The sequence below is a fragment of the Mizuhopecten yessoensis genome, unplaced genomic scaffold, assembly GCF_002113885.1.
Source record: "Mizuhopecten yessoensis strain PY_sf001 unplaced genomic scaffold, ASM211388v2 scaffold11107, whole genome shotgun sequence".
NCBI classification, from domain to species: Eukaryota; Metazoa; Mollusca; class Bivalvia; order Pectinida; family Pectinidae; genus Mizuhopecten; species Mizuhopecten yessoensis.
This window is the reverse complement of record NW_018408883.1, coordinates 367,990-391,126: the sequence shown is the minus strand read 5'-3', so window position 1 is coordinate 391,126 and position 23,137 is coordinate 367,990. Positions and strand designations below refer to the sequence as shown.

The 23,137-nt window shown below is 37.1% G+C and overlaps 1 protein-coding gene across 1 annotated transcript; it reads left to right on the top strand.

The window, feature by feature from the left end:
• Nucleotides 1–4,072: 4,072 nt before the first annotated feature.
• LOC110465931 (solute carrier family 23 member 2-like) lies at nucleotides 4,073–22,891 on the top strand. Its single transcript, XM_021522112.1, has 11 exons — nucleotides 4,073–4,278; nucleotides 8,821–8,978; nucleotides 11,000–11,094; nucleotides 13,261–13,367; nucleotides 14,411–14,592; nucleotides 15,787–15,907; nucleotides 16,264–16,420; nucleotides 17,139–17,392; nucleotides 17,623–17,896; nucleotides 20,230–20,325; nucleotides 21,304–22,891. The coding sequence occupies exons 1-11, from the start codon at nucleotides 4,078–4,080 to the stop codon at nucleotides 21,498–21,500; spliced, it is 1,842 nt and encodes a 613-aa protein (XP_021377787.1). The 5' UTR covers nucleotides 4,073–4,077; the 3' UTR covers nucleotides 21,501–22,891.
• The last annotated feature ends 246 nt before the right edge of the window (nucleotides 22,892–23,137 follow it).

Here is a 23,137-nt window from a genome sequence, read left to right as displayed (position 1 = left end):
AGATAAGTCTGGTTAACCACACTGGTGTCGAACACACCAATAAGTATAGTGTGTATAATATATCATAGTTTATACACATCATATTACTATTAGTGTGTCCAGTATCTGTGGGGTTAGCATAAACTCAATATTTGTTTTAAACTTTTAATTGGCCTTATATAATGATCATTTATAGGTCAGACAGGGTTTGGTTTCCAATTCGGAAACTAGACCTGTTAAAACAGTTATCATTTGTAATTTAGAGATTAAATATTTCTAAGCAGAAAAAAATGAACTATAAATATTTTTCAACCTTTTCTGAGTTGTACAATTTTAGAGTATCTTCTGTCTGAAATCTGAACATAACTTGTTTTATGATAAATGTGTAAAACAATTCCTCATACTGGGGTAAAGTTTTTCTATATATAGTCCCAAAAACTACAGATAAAATCCTTGAGCACGTACAAGATACAAAAATATATATTTTACGTCCATTTTGCAAAACATACAACATAAGCTACAAAGACAAAACATGAGTATAATAACAGAGACCAAAATATTACAACATGGAAAAATAAAATAAAAACATGTATGTACATGTAGTATACTGTAAGCTCAGAAAAAGAGTTTATCACTTGGAAAGCACTTAATAGGCACATTGAACACGGTAAGCACATCAGCACATGGTAATTTAAGCACATTTAGAACATTTGCATACAGCACATAAAAAACAAAACCATAACATGGAAAGCTTATTAGCACATAGTAGGCACATTTGCACATTGTAAGCAAAATAAAGGAGTGCAATGGACATCTCCATGTTTCCTGGTTAATTTCTTCTTTATGGAAACAACCAGGGGAGAGTGATGTTCTGCTTCATCTTTTGTATTAATGAAAACCGTGAATATCTAAGTGCGTGTGTTTAAACTAATTTTGTTTTGTTTTTACTGGTACCTTTTTATGTACACATGTTTTACCACCTAAGGAATTAGATGTCTTAAGCCCCCATATGATGTGCTGTTATAAGTTGAATTTAATGTACATTTTGTTTATATTTAGTTCTGCTACCAAAGAGATTGACTTATTGAAATGTTTTTGAAACATTTTAATGAACTCCTCAGCTTTAATGCCTTATTTCTCACTATACAAGCTCATATTGCTATGCCTCCTATTTGTTTGAATATCATCTCTAAACATTATTGCTGGTGCAGAAATTATATGGTAACTATGTTCTATTTTAGGGGGGGAAAGCAATCAATATTACAACAGACAGGGATGGTTATTGATGGGAGAAAGGAGGATGAGAAATAGGAACTGTACCAACTCTCTCATACCTTTGAGGACTTCATGAACTTTTTCAAAAGGCTGCAAGAACTATACCAACAGTGACATGACATTTTGAAATCTGTCAGTTACTTTATAGAGGAGGAACCTCTGACTAAATCATTTTCTCTCAGACACATGAAAGCCGAGTCCACAGATCCTTCCATCAGCGAATAGTTCAAATGTAGTTCAAATGCTTTCCTCGCAAACTTTTCCTTAATGGAGAAGTCGGTGATCTTTACTTGGAACAGATTGAATCATAGAACCATAATCCAGTTTTGTTCGAATAAGTGATCTGTGTAGGCGCAAAAGCATTTCACGGTCCGCTCCCCAATCAGTATGAGAAAGGACTCGTATAATGTTTAACGCATTGGAACACTTATCCTTCAGATACTTTATATGTGTTATGAAAGAGAGTTTCGAATCAAAAATCCATCCTTCCGTTGTAAATAATTTAGAATAAACTTTCTCTGTTCGTGTAAAATGTTTTATGTTTCCATCTTCCCCTTTAATCCGATGCCATTGTTTATTTTCAACGTTTATTTTTTCTAAATTGAAAAAATATTTTGTAGATTTTTCGCCTTCTTCGTATGTTTGTATTCTTGATCTGACTCTAGTTGCATCAGCTGTATTGCGATAGTAATCTTTATTTTTTTAATTTGTTGATCATTTCTAGTGTGGCCTGTTCCTCTGAATTTTTGTTGGCAAGATTTTCTAGTTCAAGCTCAGTTTGTTTAAGTTCCTTTTCAGGTACATTTGTATACATATCTTTCTTCCTATTTCTATAGACAAGGATTTGAACCTGGTTTTTATGATTTCCCACCAGTCCAATATATTATCATGTGTTTTAATCTCTTCTTTCCAGCTGTTCCAACTAATTTCAAATGCATTACTGAATAAATCACTATTTATTCTGTTCTCACTCAATTTCCAGTTATCTGGTCCTCTCTGGATTTCATTCATTGCTAATTTTAATGTTAAGACATTGTTATCGCTATAAGGGCAGTGTTTAATTTTTGTTTCTATGATGAAGTTGTTGATGTGTGCTTCTGTAAGGATAAAGTCTATTCTGGATTTAGATACCCCTCTCTCAAAAGTATATTTTTCAGCAACTGCATTACGCTTTCTCCAAATATCCTCAAGTTCAAAATTTGACATAAATGATTTGAGTTCTACATTACCTATGTCATCATTGTTTTGAGATGGGACTCTAACCCTGCTTTTGTTTATTACACAGTTAATGTCTCCCATAACAATATTTTTGGAATTATAATTATTTTCAAAGAAATTACGAAGTGATTTGAAAAGAAGTTTTCTCTCATGTCCTTTATTGGGCGAGTATACAATGATTATGTTTATTGACTTTGTATCGGATCCTAATATACAGGATATGACTCTGCCTTCATTGTCCCTTTTACCTTCCGTTATTGTTAAATTTGGGTTGTTTTTCCATAATATTGCTACTCCTCTTGATTCTGACGTACCATTATTCCATATACTTTTATTGTTCGACCCCCAATATCTTTCCATTCTGAGTTCCATTTCACCATGTCTTGGTTTGTGCAATGTGTTTCTTGTAAACAAATAATTTGATACTTTTGTGTATTGATCCATTGGAACATTTTGTATATTTCTTATAGTCTCTAAGCCCATTTACTTTTCTTATAGTCTCTAAGCCCATTTACATGCAATGTAAGAGTTATTGCTGTTCTGCATAGTAGGGTGTATGGATAAGAAATAGTTTATATACATACTTACTTTAATGAATATACTATCAATGATCAAGTACAGGACAGTTTGGATCCAATTCGTAGGCACACAATATACATACTAATATGAGGTATTATATATATATATAAAGTCACGATGTGTTAATTACGAAGTGGTATCAGTAAGCTCCTGACTCTCATTATCGTTCTCTCGCTTGCTCGTTTTCGGGCCTGGCTTTTCGCTGCCAGGGGGTGTTAACTGACTACTTAAAACTCTCTTTTTAGTTTCATCAGTACGGTTAAGGGGTTTATGCATATCTAGAATGCATTCACTGTGAGCGAATTCGAGTAGCAGTCGTATCATGATATTGGGTCCTGCTTCGCTAATGTGGATACCTGAGGGATCAGTGGCTGCATATCTCGAGCGGGCGGGTAGACCATGATGAGGAAGGCGCTCTATGTGTCTATTAAGAACAGTTTGTCCTTACATAAAGTGGATAGGAATGTGTTGACAGTCTGCGTATGTCCATTTCTAATGTTCGCATTTATTACGTATTTTAAGTTTGAACATGACAGAAAGACAATAATAAATACAAGATAAAAAAAAGTATACGTTATATGTCGTGTAGCACCACTAGGACCAATTGTGTAACGAATAGCGTTCTAAAAACCCTTCTGATGCATTTTTGTAAATAGAAATGTAACAAAATATTGAAATATACATCTCAAGAATAATTTCTTAGAAGCCTTGAGATGGATATTTTAACTTCACTAGCAAAATAGTATAAGGTGTACATGTATAAACTTTTTTAATCTATATATTTGTGTTGCACAAGACCCCGCCTTCCCACAACACATAAGAATAACAAGTTTGGAGTATTATTGACGTCCAACAATCAAACCAATAGAGCATGGTATAAACTGACGTATATAAGGCACAGATGAGTTGTTGATAATTAAGCGAGAGCACATCTGTTACAGGAGACCGTTACAGTACCATATCTAACATCCGTCACACCTAAGTCATTTCAAACAAGCGGATCGTTAAGGGTTGACGCGAATGGAAATGGATGAGTCAAGAACAGACCAGTTAAAAACTCGTTTCGATGCAACCGAAATGGATGAGCCGTCTCCTGACAATGCAAGTACTTGTGTAGCAGACATTCCAACTGAAGTAGTCATTGAGAAGGACGATCAACCAGGGGGTCTACTTTACAACGTATCCGACCGACCACCTATCCTTGTATCCATCTTTCTGGCATTTCAGGTAAACGGTGAACAAGAGCCCGACTAATATGTCATTCGACACTAACATTTAACAACACTCTAAGTCGACATGTATGATGTAACATAAAGCAAATTGTCAATATTAGATCTGGACATTTTCAAAACAAACCAAATGATAATGCACAATGACATAACATTACTTTTAATGAATCATAAAAAAAACCATTAATGAGTTTGTTAGCATTACAATCTCAACTGCAAGTTCAGAAATAGAAGGCCATTAGTGCTTAAAAAGGTTGATAAAATGACATAAAATAAGCGGAAACGTAAAGCACAAACGCTACTTTGGAAATCAAAAGCGGGTGCAGTTAGTTGTATCATTTGGTAACAGACAATCAGTTTTCAGGAAGTGTAGATTTGTAAAGATGTTTACTGTTTAAAAAGAGGTTTACGAATCGATGTTACAGATGTTTTCCCTTGTAGGCTAACTTTCTTATAATAATACTGCTCTCTCGAGACGGTAACTATCTCTACAGTTCTAACCTATATAAAAACCTGTTGGTCTTTTCGAAAATATATCCAACCATAGCCACTTTCAAAATTTCAGAAGAGCTCTGACTAGATGGGGTTGATTTACAATTGTCATGTGTTGTTGACCTCGGGAGCTTGTTTTGTTCATTACTGAATAAAAGCGAAATGTAGCTACAAATATTTTTTAAACATTTGAACCTCGCATGATTGGTTTGGATGTACATTGTTAAACGTCCTCTGACAAGCTAACGTCATTTAAGGACTTGCCTCCATGTGTGTATGTGTACCCGATACAGGGTTCGTTGACGTACCTACCTCCTTGTAATAGTAGCGCGGATCTTATGTCGACTTTATAGTATTATCTCACTGAAATACCATGCCGAAGCACATCTTTTCACCCGGTCACATTATACTGACAATGGTACTGACAATGGGTAAACCGGTTGTTGTCATTACCCTAAAGCGTCCTTAATGACATAGCTGGGAATAAGGACTTTAGTATGTCCTGGCCTTGGGACAGAGCCTAGGACATTCCTCACCTGTTTGAACTATACAACCGTTTCTGCATAGAATTGGGCAGCAACGATATGCATACCTTAAAATACTATACGTATGGTAGTACGATGCTAACGAAACGTATCACGATATATAAACCTGCTTAAAAGGTCAACTTTATAAAGATTGGTTTCTGGACTTTGGCAGACGTCTTTTATAGAATTCAATAGTAAATAGTGTCAAAGTATAACCGTATGACTGCCCAGTGGGTCAAATTATACTAAAGTATTCGCAAACATTTTTTGTAGTTTATTAAACATAAAACAATAATTTCAGAACTGTAAGTGTAGCACGATAAAGGCAAACAAAGCAATTCAATATATCATCCCTAGCTCAGAAGACAGGAGGATTACTTTTCAGACCGAGGAAACTGTATAAATTGCGACATAAAAAAACCTGGTACCGACACCTATGATCGGTCACGGGATCTTAAAACACTGAACGCTGCTGTGGTTTTTGGAATTTCGATAGCCGTATGCATCACTATCAGCAACGATGCTTACGACAGTTGTAGATGCGAATGTGTGATGAAAGTTACAAATGAATAATGCATGGCGACCGTATCGTTACGAGCACATAGTGGTATTAAAACGACCTTTTTACGATCGATCACAGATAGGAATCTCGTTACTAATATTTATGATTTTTTGCCGTATATTTAGAAACATATTTGACTTCATATTTGCTTTTAACGATTTTGCATGGGCAAACAGACCAGCATTTCAACTGTCATGTGCTAAGCTAACAATGTCCTTTCTAAAAGCAAGGTACATATATTGTAGAACAAATAAGCACAAGATAAGTTCTTAAAACATTATTAATCCACGGGTCTTAAATAGTTTACTTCAAGTCACGCAACAGGACAGACAATTCATGCCAGTATCTTTGAATTGATACATTCAATGATATACTTATTCTATCCTCTTGCGTTAAACAAGCAATGATATATTTTTCTCAAATGTTGAGTTCATATGGTTCAATAATAGAACTGGTATCATATCTAATGAAATAATATGTAGTTACTTTATTTCGGATCAAAGCGTTGTTGTGTCCTTTTAAAAACTACAAAAAAACGGACTACTTAAATTCCACAAAGTCCAAAAAGTTCATATGAGTTCATCAAACATACATTGGCCGCATTATACGCCTCAATGTGTATTCGGGCATGTGTATGTGTGCTAGAGGCAGGGTATGTTGGTGTATATGCCTTCTTGTAATAGCGCGGATCTGATGCAAATTTTGTAGTGCTTCCACACTGAAATACCATGCCGAAGGCACCCAGCACAGCATTCCGCCCGGTCACATTATACTGACAACGGGTAACCCAATTGTTGCCATTACCCTTAACGCTGTACGTTAAGCATGGAATAACAACTACCATTTTTAAGAACTTGGCACTGGGACAGTACCCATTGCGTTCCTCACCTGGGCAAACGCTCAACACCACAGTCAAAAGCAAGGTGCTAGGGAATATAATGTAGTTAGAAGTAGAGAGAAATATAAAGATTCCTGAAATTGGTGAAGCAGATTTATTTTGGTCGCTTTTGTGTCTCAAAGCAGAGGGCATAAACACCCATCCTAAATTTTGCAGGGGGTCCTACGTGGATAACGGCAGATTTATTCTACACGGACGAACGGATACAGTGATGGAGTGTAAACTAATAGATACCTACGGTAGTATTGGTGAGGACTAATTAATAGCATCCCTTAAAGTTTAGCAAAACTCTAAATACATACCTCGTTTCATCAGCTTATTGTGACTCATTGATAAATACCACATTGCCACAGAAAATTAAAGAAACTGTTTACACCGAAACGCATACTGTACATATAAGTTAGTCAGTGTCCCATACTGTACATATAAGATAGTCAGTGCCCCATACTGTACATATAAGTTAGTCAGTGCGCCATAATGTACATATAAATTAGTAAGTGCCCCATATTGTACATATAAGTTAGTCAGTGCCCCATACTGTACATATAAGGTAGTCAGTGCCCCATAATGTACATATAAATTAGTAAGTGCCCCATATTGTACATATAAGTTAGTCAGTGCCCCATACTGTACATATAAATTAGAAAGTGCCCCATATTGTACATATAAGTTAGTCAGTGCCCCATACTGTACATATAAATTAGAAAGTGCCCCATATTGTACATATAAGTTAGTCAGTGCCCCATACTGTACATATAAGTTAGTCAGTGCGCCATAATGTACATATAAATTAGTAAGTGCCCCATATTGTACATATAAGTTAGTCAGTGCCCCATACTGTACATATAAATTAGAAAGTGCCCCATATTGTACATATAAGTTAGTCAGTGCCCCATACTGTACATATAAGGTAGTCAGTGTCCCATACTGTACATATAAGTCAGTCAGTGTCCCATACGGTACATATAAGTCAGTCAGTGTCCCATACTGTACATATGAGTTAGTCAGTGTCCCATACTGTACATATAAGTCAGTCAGGGTCCCATACTGTACATATAAGTTAGTCAGTGGCCCATACTGTACATATAAGTCAGTCAGTGTCCCATACGGTACATATAAGTCAGTCAGTGTCCCATACTGTACATATAAGGTAGTCAGTGTCCCATACTGTACATATAAGTCAGTCAGGGTCCCATACTGTACATATAAGTTAGTCAGTGTCCAATACTGTACATATAAGTTAGTCAGTGTCCCATACTGTAAATATAAGTCAGTCAGTGTCCCATACTGTACATATAAGGTAGTCAGTGTCCCATACTGTACATATAAGTCAGTCAGTGTCCCATACGGTACATATAAGTCAGTCAGTGTCCCATACTGTATATATAAGTCAGTCAGTGTCCAATACTGTACATATAAGTTAGTCAGTGCCCCATACTGTACATATAAGTTAGTCAGTGCCCCATAATGTACATATAAATTAGTAAGTGCCCCATATTGTACATATAAGTTAGTCAGTGCCCCATACTGAACATATAAGTTAGTCAGTGCCCAGTGTCCCATACTGTACATATAAGTTGGTCAGTGTCCTCAGGTTTTTGTTGCTATTGCACCTTTATTTTCGAAACTTGTATATATTATCTCTTGGACATATTCTTGACAAGAGACCACTATAATTCATAGTAATTTGTTTTGTTGTGGACGTTTTTCTTCGTGGGTGTCTTAATCCTATAAAGCTAATATGGAGTCATTTAAGGTGTGTTCATTAACCATTTTTTGTTTACATCTTCACGTCTTATCATCGAAATGAATAGGTTTGATTGGAATAAAATGTGCAAAACACAAATATCAATCTGATACCAACAAAACAAGTACTTGGGTTAGAATAACCTGAAACATGCCATCTATTTGTGTAGCGGACAGTCTAGGCATTGTGGAGACGTCCACTTTATAATGTATTTTGCCAACTGCCTTTCTTTGCATTTATTTATTTTTAGTTCCAAAAGATGACTATCCGTCACGTTATAACAATAAAATATTTTGTTTATTTCTGTATCACAGCAAGCCCTGCTGTCTGTGTCCGCGTCCCTAGTCGTCTCCTCACTTGTTGCCGACGTTGCTTGTGCATCCGACTTTCCGGACCTCAGGACGAACCTGCTGAGCTCGACTCTACTGATGTCCGGGATCACGACCGCTATGATGGTGACGCTCGGTATCAGGTAGGTTAACGTAAGGATGGCTATAATTAGCATTCCTATTAAGCAGTAAATTCAAATTGAACATGAAAATGTCCACACCCCTGCAAGTCGGGGATCGATAAAGTAACCCACTGCAGGTATCGTTCAATACTCTGGATCATTAAATTTCTCTCTACTTATGCCATGCTTGGAAATACCTCGCCTCAAGCTTTAATATTGTACGTTCGCTCAGGTAAAGAAGGCAAAAGATTTTGTCCTTCGGCCGGTACATACCAAAGACCTTAAAAATGGTAGTTTCTATTCTTACTTAACGTTCACCATTAGGGTAATCCAACAACTGATGTGACAGGGCGGGTCAGTATAATGTGACAGGGCGGAATAATGCTGTGCTGGGTGCCTTCGGCATGGTTGTTCAGTGATATAGCATTACATCAGATTCGCGCTATCACAAGGTTTGGTTTAGTATTGTTGAACATCCTATCAAAAGCTGTGGTCATTTAATAAATGGACGGCCTCCCCTGTGTGCAAGATGCATGCGTGTAGTGTTGGGAGACTGCGATATGTTCGTGTTTCCCTGGGTCATGATTTGCAACGGTTAAGATCCCCATCCCAAAACTACATATAAAAGTGTTAGGCATAAAGAGACAAATTCTGTCATGATATTATAATTGATCCTGGGGTCTGGCCGCAACCCTAGGGACCTAGTTTCCGAGTCACACCTTTGAAACAGTTGAGATCCCCAACCCAAAACATAACATAAAATTGCTGGGCATGAAAAATCGAATACAGATATACTTCAAAGATTGGCTTTGGGGGTCTAGCCAATTCCCTTGGAGCTTATTTGGATAATATTTTGCCATGATTGCTTAGATCCAAATAGGCGATACAGGCCCTCTAGGCCTCTTCTTTATCTAATTAATCTATCCGGTTAACATGCACAACTCAAGATCAAAGGAAACCTGCGTACTAAATTTCAGAACGATATCTCTAGATCTTCCCGACTAATAACAATAGCATTCAAAGTCCAAATGAAAGACTGCCGCCTGTCGGCCATTTTGCTCATCCAGTTAGTCTCAAAAATAAGCATTCACAACCAAACACCAAGAGGAACATACATATCAAAATTGAAAAAGAAAAAATCCCTCCAGTTATTTCTGAGAAATTGGACTTACAAAATGTATTTCTTAAAAAAATCAAGATGGCATCTATTGGCCGGCCATCATGGTTTTTTCCGAAGAGTCCCAAAATTCGATATGCATAACTGGGGACGATGGGAAACCGTCATGTGAAGTTTGAGAAAGACCTCCGATTACAAATGGCCCACCATTTGATGATGGTGAGCTAAAAACACTCACGAGGCGATAATTTTATGAAATAACATGCATAATAGTGTCAAGAGATAACTTCAGATTCAAATTGCAATGCAGCGTTTTCACAAACAAAAATGTGAATTTAAAAACAAAAGCTTCTTTTTAACAGCTGAAAACTCCACCCTTTTATGATTTTTTTCATGGATAAACAACGACTACTACTTTAACACCCAATCCATCCATCCATACAAGATATTATAATGTCTTCAACCTTATTACTGTTCTCATCACTTATACAGTAGATATTTTTTTTTGTATTTCCCAATACGATAGTATCAATATGGTCTACGTTATATTCTGCCTTACAAAAGAGTTATAAAAAACTTTTCAATGAAAAGCATCATTAATTGTTCTATCTGTTATATAATTATGCCATATATCACATAATAATCTTCACAAAAAACGTATCTTTGATTTCTTAAAAGTCCATTACCATAACCCCACTTCGTTCTTAAATACTTTGACACAATACGACTGTAGCAAGTTTTGATGATGGCTTAGTTGAGTAACGTTCAGTTATCGATGAACCATTGTTTATAATGATTCTTGTGAAGATTTAGACCTCTGATACAAACAAAGCAGGTCCATTTCGAAAAACGAGTTTGGGTAAATTTATGACGGATCACAATGACATCGAAATGCATGTCCAATACTCTATTTATCGTTTCGTAGGTTGCCATTATTTCAAGGACCATCTGCTGATTATGTTGTTCCTCTGATGACGATACAGCTCATAGACAAAGATTTCTGTAAAGTGATTGATACATGTAAGTAACTCAAGTAATAAAACGTTTCCTGAAGACTTGCTGACATTTCATAGAAAGCGTGATCCTTGGTCAAGGATATGTAAGACCTTCGGCATGTTCAATTTAGACACACAAGTCCTCCGTTGTTCGAGAATGTTTTATTAGCCATTCATGTCTCTCGGAAAAAGAGCCTGTAAAATATATATTTACACAATAGTCACTTCTATTGATAATCTGTAATAATGTACAAAAATGGTAATCAATTGTTCATTATGAACTTAATAAATTGATATATATTATATATATTATACTAGAGTTTATAGTTAGTCTGTCTTACCAGGGCCTCTTCCGGGTGGTAAGTCCTTGGCAGATTATTGCTTCATCTAGCATGATCTGCTGTTCAGCTCTGAGTGACTGGGTAAGGGTTTGTGCTGTGTGAGGTAAAGTGGTTGCGCATGCGTCGTTCATATAGAACGACCTGCATGCACAACCTCAGGTATACGTTCTTTCACTCAGGTGTGACATAACATGCTCACATACATGTGGCAAAGCCCATGTACTGGGTGACCCTAGGTATAAATATACACCCAGTCTACATATCACTGAACTTTACTTCTGCTCAAACAATGAGTGCAGTGTTTTATTTAAGATAAGATAGTCAGCGACATTGTTAAGTATAAAGGACTATTTGTAACACGCATTATGAATAATAAATAATGTCGGTATTATTATTAAAGTATCTGTAGTTTGAATATGATTTGAACACAATCCTTTGGGAAGTAATTTAAACACGAATTTTGTAAAACATCTACTTGCTGTTCAAAGACGGCACATCGTCAAAGCGCATTCATTCATAAAATGTTTGACAGTAAAAGTTCGATCATGTGTATGACAGTAAGGTTAGTTTCCCTTACGACAAATATTATGCAAGTATGGCCAATGCAGATACAACTTCCTCTCCGCGGTCTATGCTACTTGTGGTTCGAGAGAAAAATAGGCCTGCTGTATCTCACTGCATTTGTATCTTAAAAGGCCTCTAATGTGCCCCCTGCAGAATCGGGTTTTTATGCCCCCGCCATAGAAGGGGGGGGGGGGGGGGCATACATTATCATGTCTTGCACACATTTTCTAGTTTCTTTTGTTTCTTTTACGAAGGGGATAATGTAAGTGACCAAAATTGATCTGCTGCCTGCCCTCATTGCAACATTTGGGATCTTTTTCTTTTCTATCCACTTTTTGGGTTTAGGCGGTGTGTCTCTGGGCACCCGTACTAATAAGAGCCTGGCTGTTGCGGTGACGTTTAACAAACTGGTCATTGAATGCCATGCAATTTTTTGCAAAGAAACCGACATCAACAAACTTATTGATTATTTCTGCAGACCAGGAATGTTGTCAATTCGTTTAAAACAAAATTCGCCATGGAAGGTTCAAAATACTTGATATACGATTTACTTCGAACCATCATTTCTTAGTTAATTCTGTCTACTACCGCGATATCATATCACTGAGATTGTTTAATAATTGTCAGCGGTGATTTGTCAGCGGTGATTTTGTTAACAAGCTTGTCACAGTTTGAATGGTAATGTGAATGGTTTGGTTTTATTTTGTTTAACGTCATAAATGCTGGTAGTATGAATTGTTTACGTACAAAGAAAATACGTGTCAGCCCGAGTACAATGTTTTGACATTAGGGTAGTGGTGTGTTAGTCTGTACATTAACACAGACTGGCTCACAAGTAGGCTAAACTACCATCTCAGGGGCCTGCTGTGTACCCTATCGTCTGGTATAAGTTGTATACCTGTGTAATTGTCATAAAAATGTTCAACTTTAGAGAATTGGTTTGTTCCTCTTCGCGTATTTCCTTAAAAGAATTTCCCAAAATATCCGCTTGTATTCCGACATGTGTGCATTCGAATAATGTGCCTGTGTTCGATATGGTTCGCGTCCGTTGCAACAATTCTTTGTAGCTTTCTTTGTTTGCTGTTTAACATCCTTGCAACAGATCAGTTTTGGTTTCTTCCGCAGAAGAAGCAGAAGACAAGCCTTGAATCTGCTCGGGGCTACGACACTAGTCGCAATCGGCAAAGGGGGTGTGGCATATCAGTTTCCTTTTCCGATTTTACGTGAAATAGCTCTTGTCCTTCGACTTCTCAAAGAAATCTTATTATAAATATTAACATTTCAAGCTTCCGGGACGGACATGAGTTTCCTGACGAGCGACGTTAATGTCAACATTACAGTCAGCGATGAGCTTACATTGAAGCTGCAGCTGGCATTGACAAAACTACAAGAGGTGAGTTTTTTTTATTGTTTGCCAATGCCATTTCTCGAAATAACTCTATATCGTCCTGCCAAATAGGCAACTTCTGGCGTGGTGTTGATGGAAACCTCCAATTTTACGGTAACAATGTCCATGACTAATTTGAAAAATAAAGCATGAGTCAAAGTATTTAAAGGTAAATACAAATTAATGATATAGAAGGTGTACATTTAAACAAGTTGCTGACCTGTTTACCCTTTTATTCGCCAAAGAGGAATTAAAGTGTAGTTTGACATAGGAAAGTGCAGTATCTATATGCTTGCACAGCCAGCATCCGAGCGGCCAGGCAGGGGAGGAGGCGTCTTAGCCCCTCCTGTTAGTGGGGTACGGGGTTCTGCCCTGGAAAATTTGAATTCCTAGGTGCTCTGGGTGAATACTGGTGTATCCTGATAACATTTTTTAAGTGACAATATCAAACTGATAATTGGCATCATTTCAGATGATTTTGTATTTCTTTTTTATTCTTATTGCAAAATAAAGTTATACAATAAACACAACCCAGCACTTTGGGTCAAATCTGTCAAGTAACACAACCCAGCACATTGGGTCAAATCTGTTAAGTAACACAACGCAGCTGCTGGCAGAATTTCATTAGGATTTTAGAGACCTGTAGTACGGCCCCTGCTATGGTCCAGTTCCTTGTCCGTGAAATCCTGAGGGGTGCTTGATGATTTAAAAACATGGGAGACTTTCTAGAGTACTATCTCAAGACTTGCTCGCCGCTCAGTTCTGTTCTAGTGTGCACTACTGTGTGGTATGGTTAGGATGCCACACATTACCACAGAGAGGTCGGAGAACATTAGTTTCCCTTCCTCGTCTTGCATTTTCCCAGTCATAGACCAGATTGAGTCCATCCTTGTTTGCTAATTGGTACAGCTACAGTTAATTCCAGTGCAGTAATATGACTTAACCGTTAATTCCAGGGCTATCTGACAGTAAAATATTTACCGTTAGTTCCAGGAATGTCTGACAGTAATATAATTTTACAGCGGATACCAGTATGGCTTTACCGTTAGTTCCAGGGCTGTCTTATCCTGGCTGGTGTGATTCACTTCCTTGTCGGCGCGACGGGTACGGTGGGGTTCTTGCTCCGGTTCATTGGACCAGTCACTATCGTACCAACCATATTACTCGGAGGGATTTTTCTTTCGCGTGTAACAAGTAAATTTGCCATGTGCCACTGGGGAATAGCGGGCATGTAAGTAACACACTAAACTGATACCTATGGTTAGAAACAAACTATATCATTGTGAAAGGAAAAGTCGTTACAATATATCTCATCGACAGAGCATGTTTTACATACGTTTTATCATTTCTTTTTTCTTATATGTTTTATTTATAGTGTTGTCAACTGTAAATGTATCGTGTGGTAACTTTGGTTGAAACTTAACAAAGCTGGGTGTGACAGTGCCATTCATATCAACTGAAACATTTCGTGTAAGATATAAACAAAAGAAGAGATATATCAAAACAAGGAATGTAAAACTAGGAATCGGGAAGAACGATATATATAATGACATTTGAAGATGATCTGTACTTCTTGAAAAATAACACCCTGCAGGTAGGGCTTAATAATATAATAATTGTACCTGCTGCCCCCATGGCATGATCGTAAGAGGCGACTAAATTTGGGATCTTATCTTTTCTCTTTTTTCTTAACAACTTTCTTCTTCCTAATGTCTCTCTTGACAATGCCTCACGTTTTGGCCTTTAGTTTTCGACTATAATGTCGGTATCAGTTTCGCGCTATCACATTAGTTTCGCGCCTTCCAAAACACACACGCATACACTACACGCAAGCATCTTGCACACAGAGGAGGCGGTCCTTACATGACCATAGCTGTTGATATGACGTTAAACAATACTAAACCAAACCAATCTTGAAAAATAACTAACTGCAACTTTCATAAAACAAGGTGGGTACAATGCTACATCAGTCTGAAAATTAAACACGCACATCTATAGACCAAGGAAAGCCTTTACACCAAATTCGGAAAAATCTGTACGTACTTCTTGGGAAATAACAATAAAAAAAAATTTCAGGGCAGTCGATGGACCATTTAACAAGCCATCCATTTGATTACGATGATGATGAGCTTAAAATGAGATTGCCTTCGCTATTTCTCAATCTTATTAAAAAAAATCAGTTTCACATCAAAGTGTGAAATTAGATCATGCTATGCCCTTTAAATATTATTGCTTTTTATTTCAAGATGAAATGATAATGTTTCCAAAGATTTCTTAAAAGTAAGTGAATAGTTTCTAAGAATGATAACAGGGTTAATGTTCCTTTTTTATAAATTGTATATGATTTCAGTTGTTTTAACTCTTTATTAATGAAGACGCATTTTCAGGAAAAAAAGTAAACTATTTTGTACTGATTCTGATGCAGCACCGCCATCACTGCTATCTTCATGTCATTGTATATCGGTCACAAGAAAATGCCGCTTCCAGCTTGGTCCAAAAAGAGAGGCCTATACATCTACTGGTACCCTCTTCAGCAGGTGTTCTCGGTAAATTAGAAACATGTAACAGGTTCAGTAAAATAGTTCAAATATTATCATTGAATAGATCTCTCTAACAGGTTAATTTCTTTCATAATTTGCAAACATATATATATATATGGTAAAACCATCAACAAACAGATGAAATATTTGTACACATATCGAAGTTAACATACATATTTAAATACTTGAAGAAATCAATACCAATTTGGTGAATAACACCAATATAGCATACGGTATTCTTTGTTATACATCAGTAGTTTTTCTGTGTTATACATCAGCAGTTTAAGTAAAGCACACATAATTTGATGTATCTACGTATATTCACATTTCCACGAGATGATGTTTATGTTTTTTTATTGCAGGTCCTGATGGGGATGTTGGTGGGTTGGTCAGTGTCGGCCGTGATGACGTACACAGGGGCACTAACAGACGACCCAAGTCAGTCCGAGTTTTTCGCCAGAACAGACGCCCGGGCTGGAATCGTTACCAACGCCTCTTGGTTCCGTATGCCTTACCCAAGTGTGTTATCCGTATTGAATCAGTCGATACGTAAAGGATTTCGGTTTTTCTTTTGTATTGTTTAACCACCCATCGACATTGCAATTCATTTAGGACAAAATAAACATTAACGAAAATGAATAAATACAACTAGTGTTTAATGCGTATACAAAAGTTAAATACGTCAAGTGAACAAATTGGTTGTTTAATAATCACATATGATTAAAAAGAAACTATAAAATAAACGCTTCATACACGATACTTTATAGAATATGTTTTTGTTTGAAAACGGCACATTTAATCATAAAATGCAAATGCCTGGTCACATACATGGCAATAAGGTTGCTCTTTATGTAAAATCTTTCTTGTGTGATGTAAGTATGGCTTGTGTGATGTAAGTATGGCTTGTGTAGCGAGAGGACAACTTCCGTTGCGATCTGCATTACTTGTTGCGCATAAACCTACGTGAGATTGAAGGTATACTAGTTCCAGTAGAGGAGGCGGTTATATTCTTAGGAACAGCCTACAGAACAAAAATTAACAAAACAAAAAATGTTATTAAGAAAATTCAGTTGTTAGGTGTCTTCCTTTCCCATACATCTGTTAAAAATACATGCCTCCGTGTATGCGTGTTTGTCTCGTTTGTAAATTTGCATTAGCACTGAGATTATGCCGACTTTCGAGTTCAAGTTTACATAACTTGTCTTGACATTAACTAACACCTATTTGCTTGTCGTAGATCAATTTGGCCAGCCATCGTTTAACATCGGAGTATTCATCGCATTCCTCATCGGCACCATTTTATCAATTCTAGACTCGGTAGGGGATTATTATGCATGCGCACGGATATGTAATGTGCCTCCTCCTCCACGACACGGAGTGAACCGTGGAATTGCCGTAGAGGGCTTCTGTAGTGCTCTGTCAGGGGTCATTGGGTGCGGACACGCCACTAGCACATTTGGCGGCAACATCGGGGCAATTGGAATCACAAAGGTATAAACGCAACAGCAGCACATGAACCGACGTTCGTTTGTAATAAAAAAATTAAGATATCAATATGATTAGTCCATCAATGTATCCTGTAGGTAAAATGGAAGTTATACGGGTTGAGAGAATTCTTCGGGTATCTGCAAACATTCCTTCACAGAATGGATATTTAAGAATTCTTTGGAAACGACGAATATTTGCAACCGTTGACTTCTGTATAAATTATGTTTCAACAGGTAGCCAGTAGGGACGTGTTCCTGTTGGTGTCGCTAATATATATCGTGTTTGGAATTTTGGGGAAGGTATCAGCAGTCTTCATCACTATCCCCTATCCCGTCCTAGGTGGCGCGATGATCGTCATGTTTGGTACGTTCAATGGCGTCGTCCTGTCTAATCTGGCCGCTGTCTCGCTGTCATCGACTCGTAACCTTGCTATTATCGGCATTGCAATCCTGACGGGTCTCATGCTTCCGAATTGGATCGAAACTAATCCAGATGACATCAACACAGGTAATGTACCTAGGTATCATTAAAGCAGTACCCCTTTGTAAGTCGGGGATTGCAAAGGGAACCGTAAAAGGCAACTAATGAGTGAACCCCCTGCAAAATAGGAGATTTGCTGTCGTGCTCTTTACATGGGGACACAAAAGCGTTAAAGTTGCAATATTTGAATTTTATGTATTTTTTAATACACCTGTTTTCCCTTTGTTTCCTAACGCCTTGCTTCACAATGCCTCACTTTTGTCTTTTATGTTGAGTGTTCGCCCATGTGAGGAAGTTTGGTTAAGTATTGTTTAACGTCCTATCAACAGCTATGGTCATTTAAAGACTGCCTCCCCTGTGTGCAAGATGCATGCGTGTTATTTGGGAGGCTGCGATATGTTCGTGTTTGTCTCCTTGTGATGCCGACTTTATATTGGTGAGGAAGACAATGATCTCTGTCTAAATGCTTGGACATGTCGACCCTGCAGGTAGGGCGTAAGAATTGTACCTGCTGCCCCCAATTGCATGATCGTAAGAGGCGACTAAATTTGGGACCTTATTTCTTCTCTCCTTTCTAAATAACTTTCTTCTTCCTAATGTCTCCCTTGACAATGCCTCACTTTTTGCCATTTGTTGAGCGTTCGCCCCTGTGAGGAAGGCTTTGGGTTCTGTCCCCTGGCCGAGAAATACCAAAGTCTTTAAAAATGGTAGTTTATACTCCTGCTTAACGCTCAGCAAATTAGGAGTGGGACGACTGGTTCGGCCGTTGTCAGTATAATGTTGGGTGTCTTCCGCAGTATGTTTCAGTGAGATTGCACTATAAAGTCGGCATCAGTTCCGCGCTATCACAAGGAGACAAACACAAACATATCGCAGCCTCCCAAAATACACACACATACACTACACGCATGCATGTTGCACACAGGGGAGGCCGTCCTTAAATGACCTTAGCTGTTAGTAGGACGTTAAACAAAATTAAACAAACAAGCTTGGACATGTTAAAGTCCTAAACATTGTAGCTGCGTAACGTTTAACAAATGGAATAATTGCAACCACTGGTTCACTCGTTTTTAGTATAATGCAACCGGCCGGAATGCTGTACTTGGTGCCTGCGGCATGGTATTTCAGTGAGGTAGCACTCTACACGTCGGCATCGGATCCGCGTTGTTATAAAGAAGCAGTTACACCAACACACAAAGTCCCCAGCACACATCCACAATACTCATTGTGGCTAGTCCTGAAATGACCTTAGCTTTTGAAAGGATATTAAACCTTATACAATCAACTACCAATTATCAACAACGTTAATATACACAGGTATAATCAACACCGTTATTATATACGGGTATAATCAACACAGTTGTTATGCACAGGTATACTCAACAAAGTTAATGTTACACATGTATACGCAACACAGTTATTTATACACAGGTATAATCAACAGTTAATTATACACAGGTATACTCAACAGTTAATTATACACAGGTATACTCAACACAGTTAATTATACACAGGTATACTCAACACATGTAATTATACACAGGTATATTCAACACATGTAATTATACACAGGTATACTCAACAGTTAATTATACACAGGTACACTCAACACATGTAATTATACACAGGTATACTCTACACAGTTAATTATACACAGGTATACTCAACACAGTTAATAATACACAGGTATACTCAACCAAATTAATTATACACAGGTATACAAAAGCAAGTTATTTATACACAGGTATACTCAACACAGTTAATTATACACAGGTATACAAAACCAAGTTATTTATACACGGATATACTCAACACAGTTAATAATACACAGGTATACTCAACCAATTTCATTATACACAGGTATACTCAACCAAATTAATTATACACAGGTATACAAAACCAAGTTATTTATACACGGATATACTCAACACAGTTAATTATACACAGGTATACTCAACACAGTTAATATACATTGGTATAATCAACACAGATACTTTATCCAGGAATCGTCAACACACGTCAATCCGCGCTATCACAAGGAGGCAAATACACCAACATACCATGTCTCCTGCAAGCAACTACGCATACAAAACACAAATGGAGACACATTCTTAAAAGACCTTAGCTGTTTGTAGGACATTTAACAAAACAAAACAAAACCAATCTATACAGGTGATTTTCCAAGGTAAATACAACACAGATATTACACGAACATGTCATTACGTGATTTTGACGTTATCGACCGGTCATTGTTGTATTTCTCTGGCAGGTGATTTTATCGTATGCTCAAGACATTAACCTTTTTTAGAAATGTTGTATATCCTGTTTGTGAATACTCATGATATGAATCGTTGCTACAGGTAATGGCTACTACAACAATATAGCGAAGACGTTGCTTGGTAACCCCGGCCTTTGTGGTGGTGTTGTGGCCTGTTTCTTGGACAATACAGTGCGTGGTAAGTGCCAAGAAACCAGAATGCGTTGCATGTTTGACATTAGATTTCATGACAGAATTTGCAATTATTCAATGATAATGTATATCCTGGGACATTCACTGATGTCAACCAAGCTGAATATTAGGATAAAGGATGGCCCTATAGATGTTATCATCAAAACCATTGGACCATACAATATCCCAAACAGCGTTTCTTCTGAGTTTTCAAGTATCCTTTCTCCAGTTTTGGTCCGATTTGAAGTTGAATTTAATTTCATATCTGCCATTAAGAAACCGTTACGAACGTTAAACTACTGGCCAAGTTGGTAATTAACGGTTCAAACATCTCACTAATGAGGTGGATATGCTGACAGTCTTTACTCACTCCATTCTACAAATACAACCTAAGGTCGGATTATACTATAAATAGTGGGAAAGGGGATAGTTTTGGTGTTAATGCGCATGTTCCGAGTCTTCATAAAATGGTATGCGTACCGTACTGCTATTGTAACAAAAAATATTCCAACTGTGCGTGAAATAAAATACCAGATACGGATTCATGGGTGGATAAATCGGCACTGTTCCAAACATCAAATGATCTCATTGGTATCCATTCATTTTGTATTCTTAACAATTCCTGTTTTGAATTATGACCGTTGTGGTACCTGGGAGCCGTCATGAGTGAAGTAAACTAAGGAAGCTTTCAACTGGAAACATTTTACATTAAAAACTAACAAGGTTGATATTGATTATGTTTATGGAGGGAAGATGAAGATGTTTCATATTTGAAAATCCATAATTCTTGAATAGAAGGGAAGAGAACAAAGTCAAAACAGATTGCCAAGATAAAGAGTTGGCAATCATAGAAAGCTTCGACTCGCATAGAATCAAAAAAATACTCACTAAAAGTAGTGAACAAACTATTTAAAAAAAATCGCAGCAAACTTTGGCGTCTTGCACATTTCTAGGGTAACATTAGTTGACTTTTTTCTTCTCAAAGGAACGGATAAGGAACGAGGGATAACTGCCTGGCACAATCCAGAAATGTGTGACAAAAACCACGTGTACAGCGAGGGTATGGAAGTGTACACACCCCTACTGCCCGCCTCCTGGAGGACGTGGAGGTTGATGAAGTACATACCCATATGTCTTTACCAACCACTGAAAACTTATGACGCGTCTGATAACCTACTGTAAACATACCAAGGTGTCTGCACAAACCACTGATAACCTGTTGTAAACATACACACGTGTCTGTACAAACCACTGATAACCTGCTGTAAACATACCAACGTGTCTGCACAAAACACTGATAACCTGTTGTAAACATACACACGTGTCTGTACAAACCACTGATAACCTGCTGTAAACATACCAACGTGTCTGTACAAACCACTGATAACCTGCTGTAAGTGAAAAATGTACGTGTTCACGATCAGTGACTCATTCAAAGGATCGGAGTAAAATACTGAGGTGCAAACAAGACCAGAATGCGAACTCGAAATCGATTAAACTTTGGCAAAATGTAAACAAAGAAAATATTTACATTGAGACATTTGAAAAATATATTTTTTAAAAAGTGTTCTTAAAAGGGTCTTCTTCATCGATGACAACATCAATGCTAGCTATTGAGCAAAATCAAAACATCAGTTTTCATTTCACACAAAAAAAAATAACATCTGCCACTATGAGATCATGCAACGTGTCAAAAGTGTTCATCGAATACCCAACTGCGATATATAAACACGGAGTATGTTCCTATCAAAAACGAAAAGTTAACCTTCATGATTGAGTAACGTTTGACTATAATAGGTAAGTTGATGTCCTGATCAGTGATTCATACTAGTGATTACACTAATATTTATAATGTAATTTGTTGGGGTTTTTTTTGAAATCCAGACGCCTTTTTGCCTCCGTGTTTGTTCTGCATGCTTGCTTATATGTGTGCTGGAGATAAGGGTTTGTTGGTTGTAAGTACCTCCCGGGTGACTAATAACAAGAAATAGGAAAACAAGAACATTGCGTCTTGTTGTACTATAATGACATTCATCTTTATCCATAACGGAAATTGACTTTCAATTGACATGTTATGATTAGAGCAACAAAGTTCCGAACATCAGATCCTGAGTACTTGTTTGCAAATATGCAATTTACCATTTTATTAACAGAAAGACTTCTGTGATATTCGACCTAAGGAGTGGTTACTGGCAACAAAATCTAGTCTTGAAACTTTTCCATTTTTTCCATATAGCTGCATTTAGGTGTCCTCTCTAACATAATAGTATGGTCACTTCCTTGACATAAAAGGGAGGTAGCTTAAGTTTTTTTATTTATTTTTTCCAGTAAATTTACTTTATTGATATAAAAGGGAGGTAACTTAATTTTTTATTTTAATACATTTTTCAGTAAATATTTCGCAAGTAATAGACAGAAGACATATTTAACCAAAAAAATGATGATTAAGTTTTGATTTTGGTAAGGTCATCAACACATGGAAAAACTGACAATAAATGGGCAAATTTTGCATTTTCTAACTGTAAACTGGCTATTCCTTTGTATACATGTTGAACATCTGTCATTAAATATTGTTTGGAACTCAAAAATTATATTGTATTTTCAATATTTGAGAGGAATATGAGAAAATGTTTCATTTTTCCTTTTTAGTCTACAAAAGTGGAAATAGAAAGTTGTGCTGCTGGAATGGTTCTATTTTCAGAACAGATTGTATATGAATGTGTAACATTTCACAAGATGTGTATGACAAACACAGTGCCTTTGAAGGAAGACAAGTATCTTTGTACTGTAGTATAAACGACTTTCAATTTTAAATTATG

Coding starts and splice junctions, on each gene's coding strand:
- LOC110465931 (XM_021522112.1), top strand. CDS start 4,078: ATGGATGAGTCAAGAACAGACCAGTTAAAAACTCGTTTCGATGCAACC. Junction 4,279..8,820: donor CCATCTTTCTGGCATTTCAG/GTAAACGGTGAA, acceptor TCTGTATCACAG/CAAGCCCTGCTGTCTGTGTC. Junction 11,095..13,260: donor CTGTAAAGTGATTGATACAT/GTAAGTAACTCA, acceptor TAACATTTCAAG/CTTCCGGGACGGACATGAGT.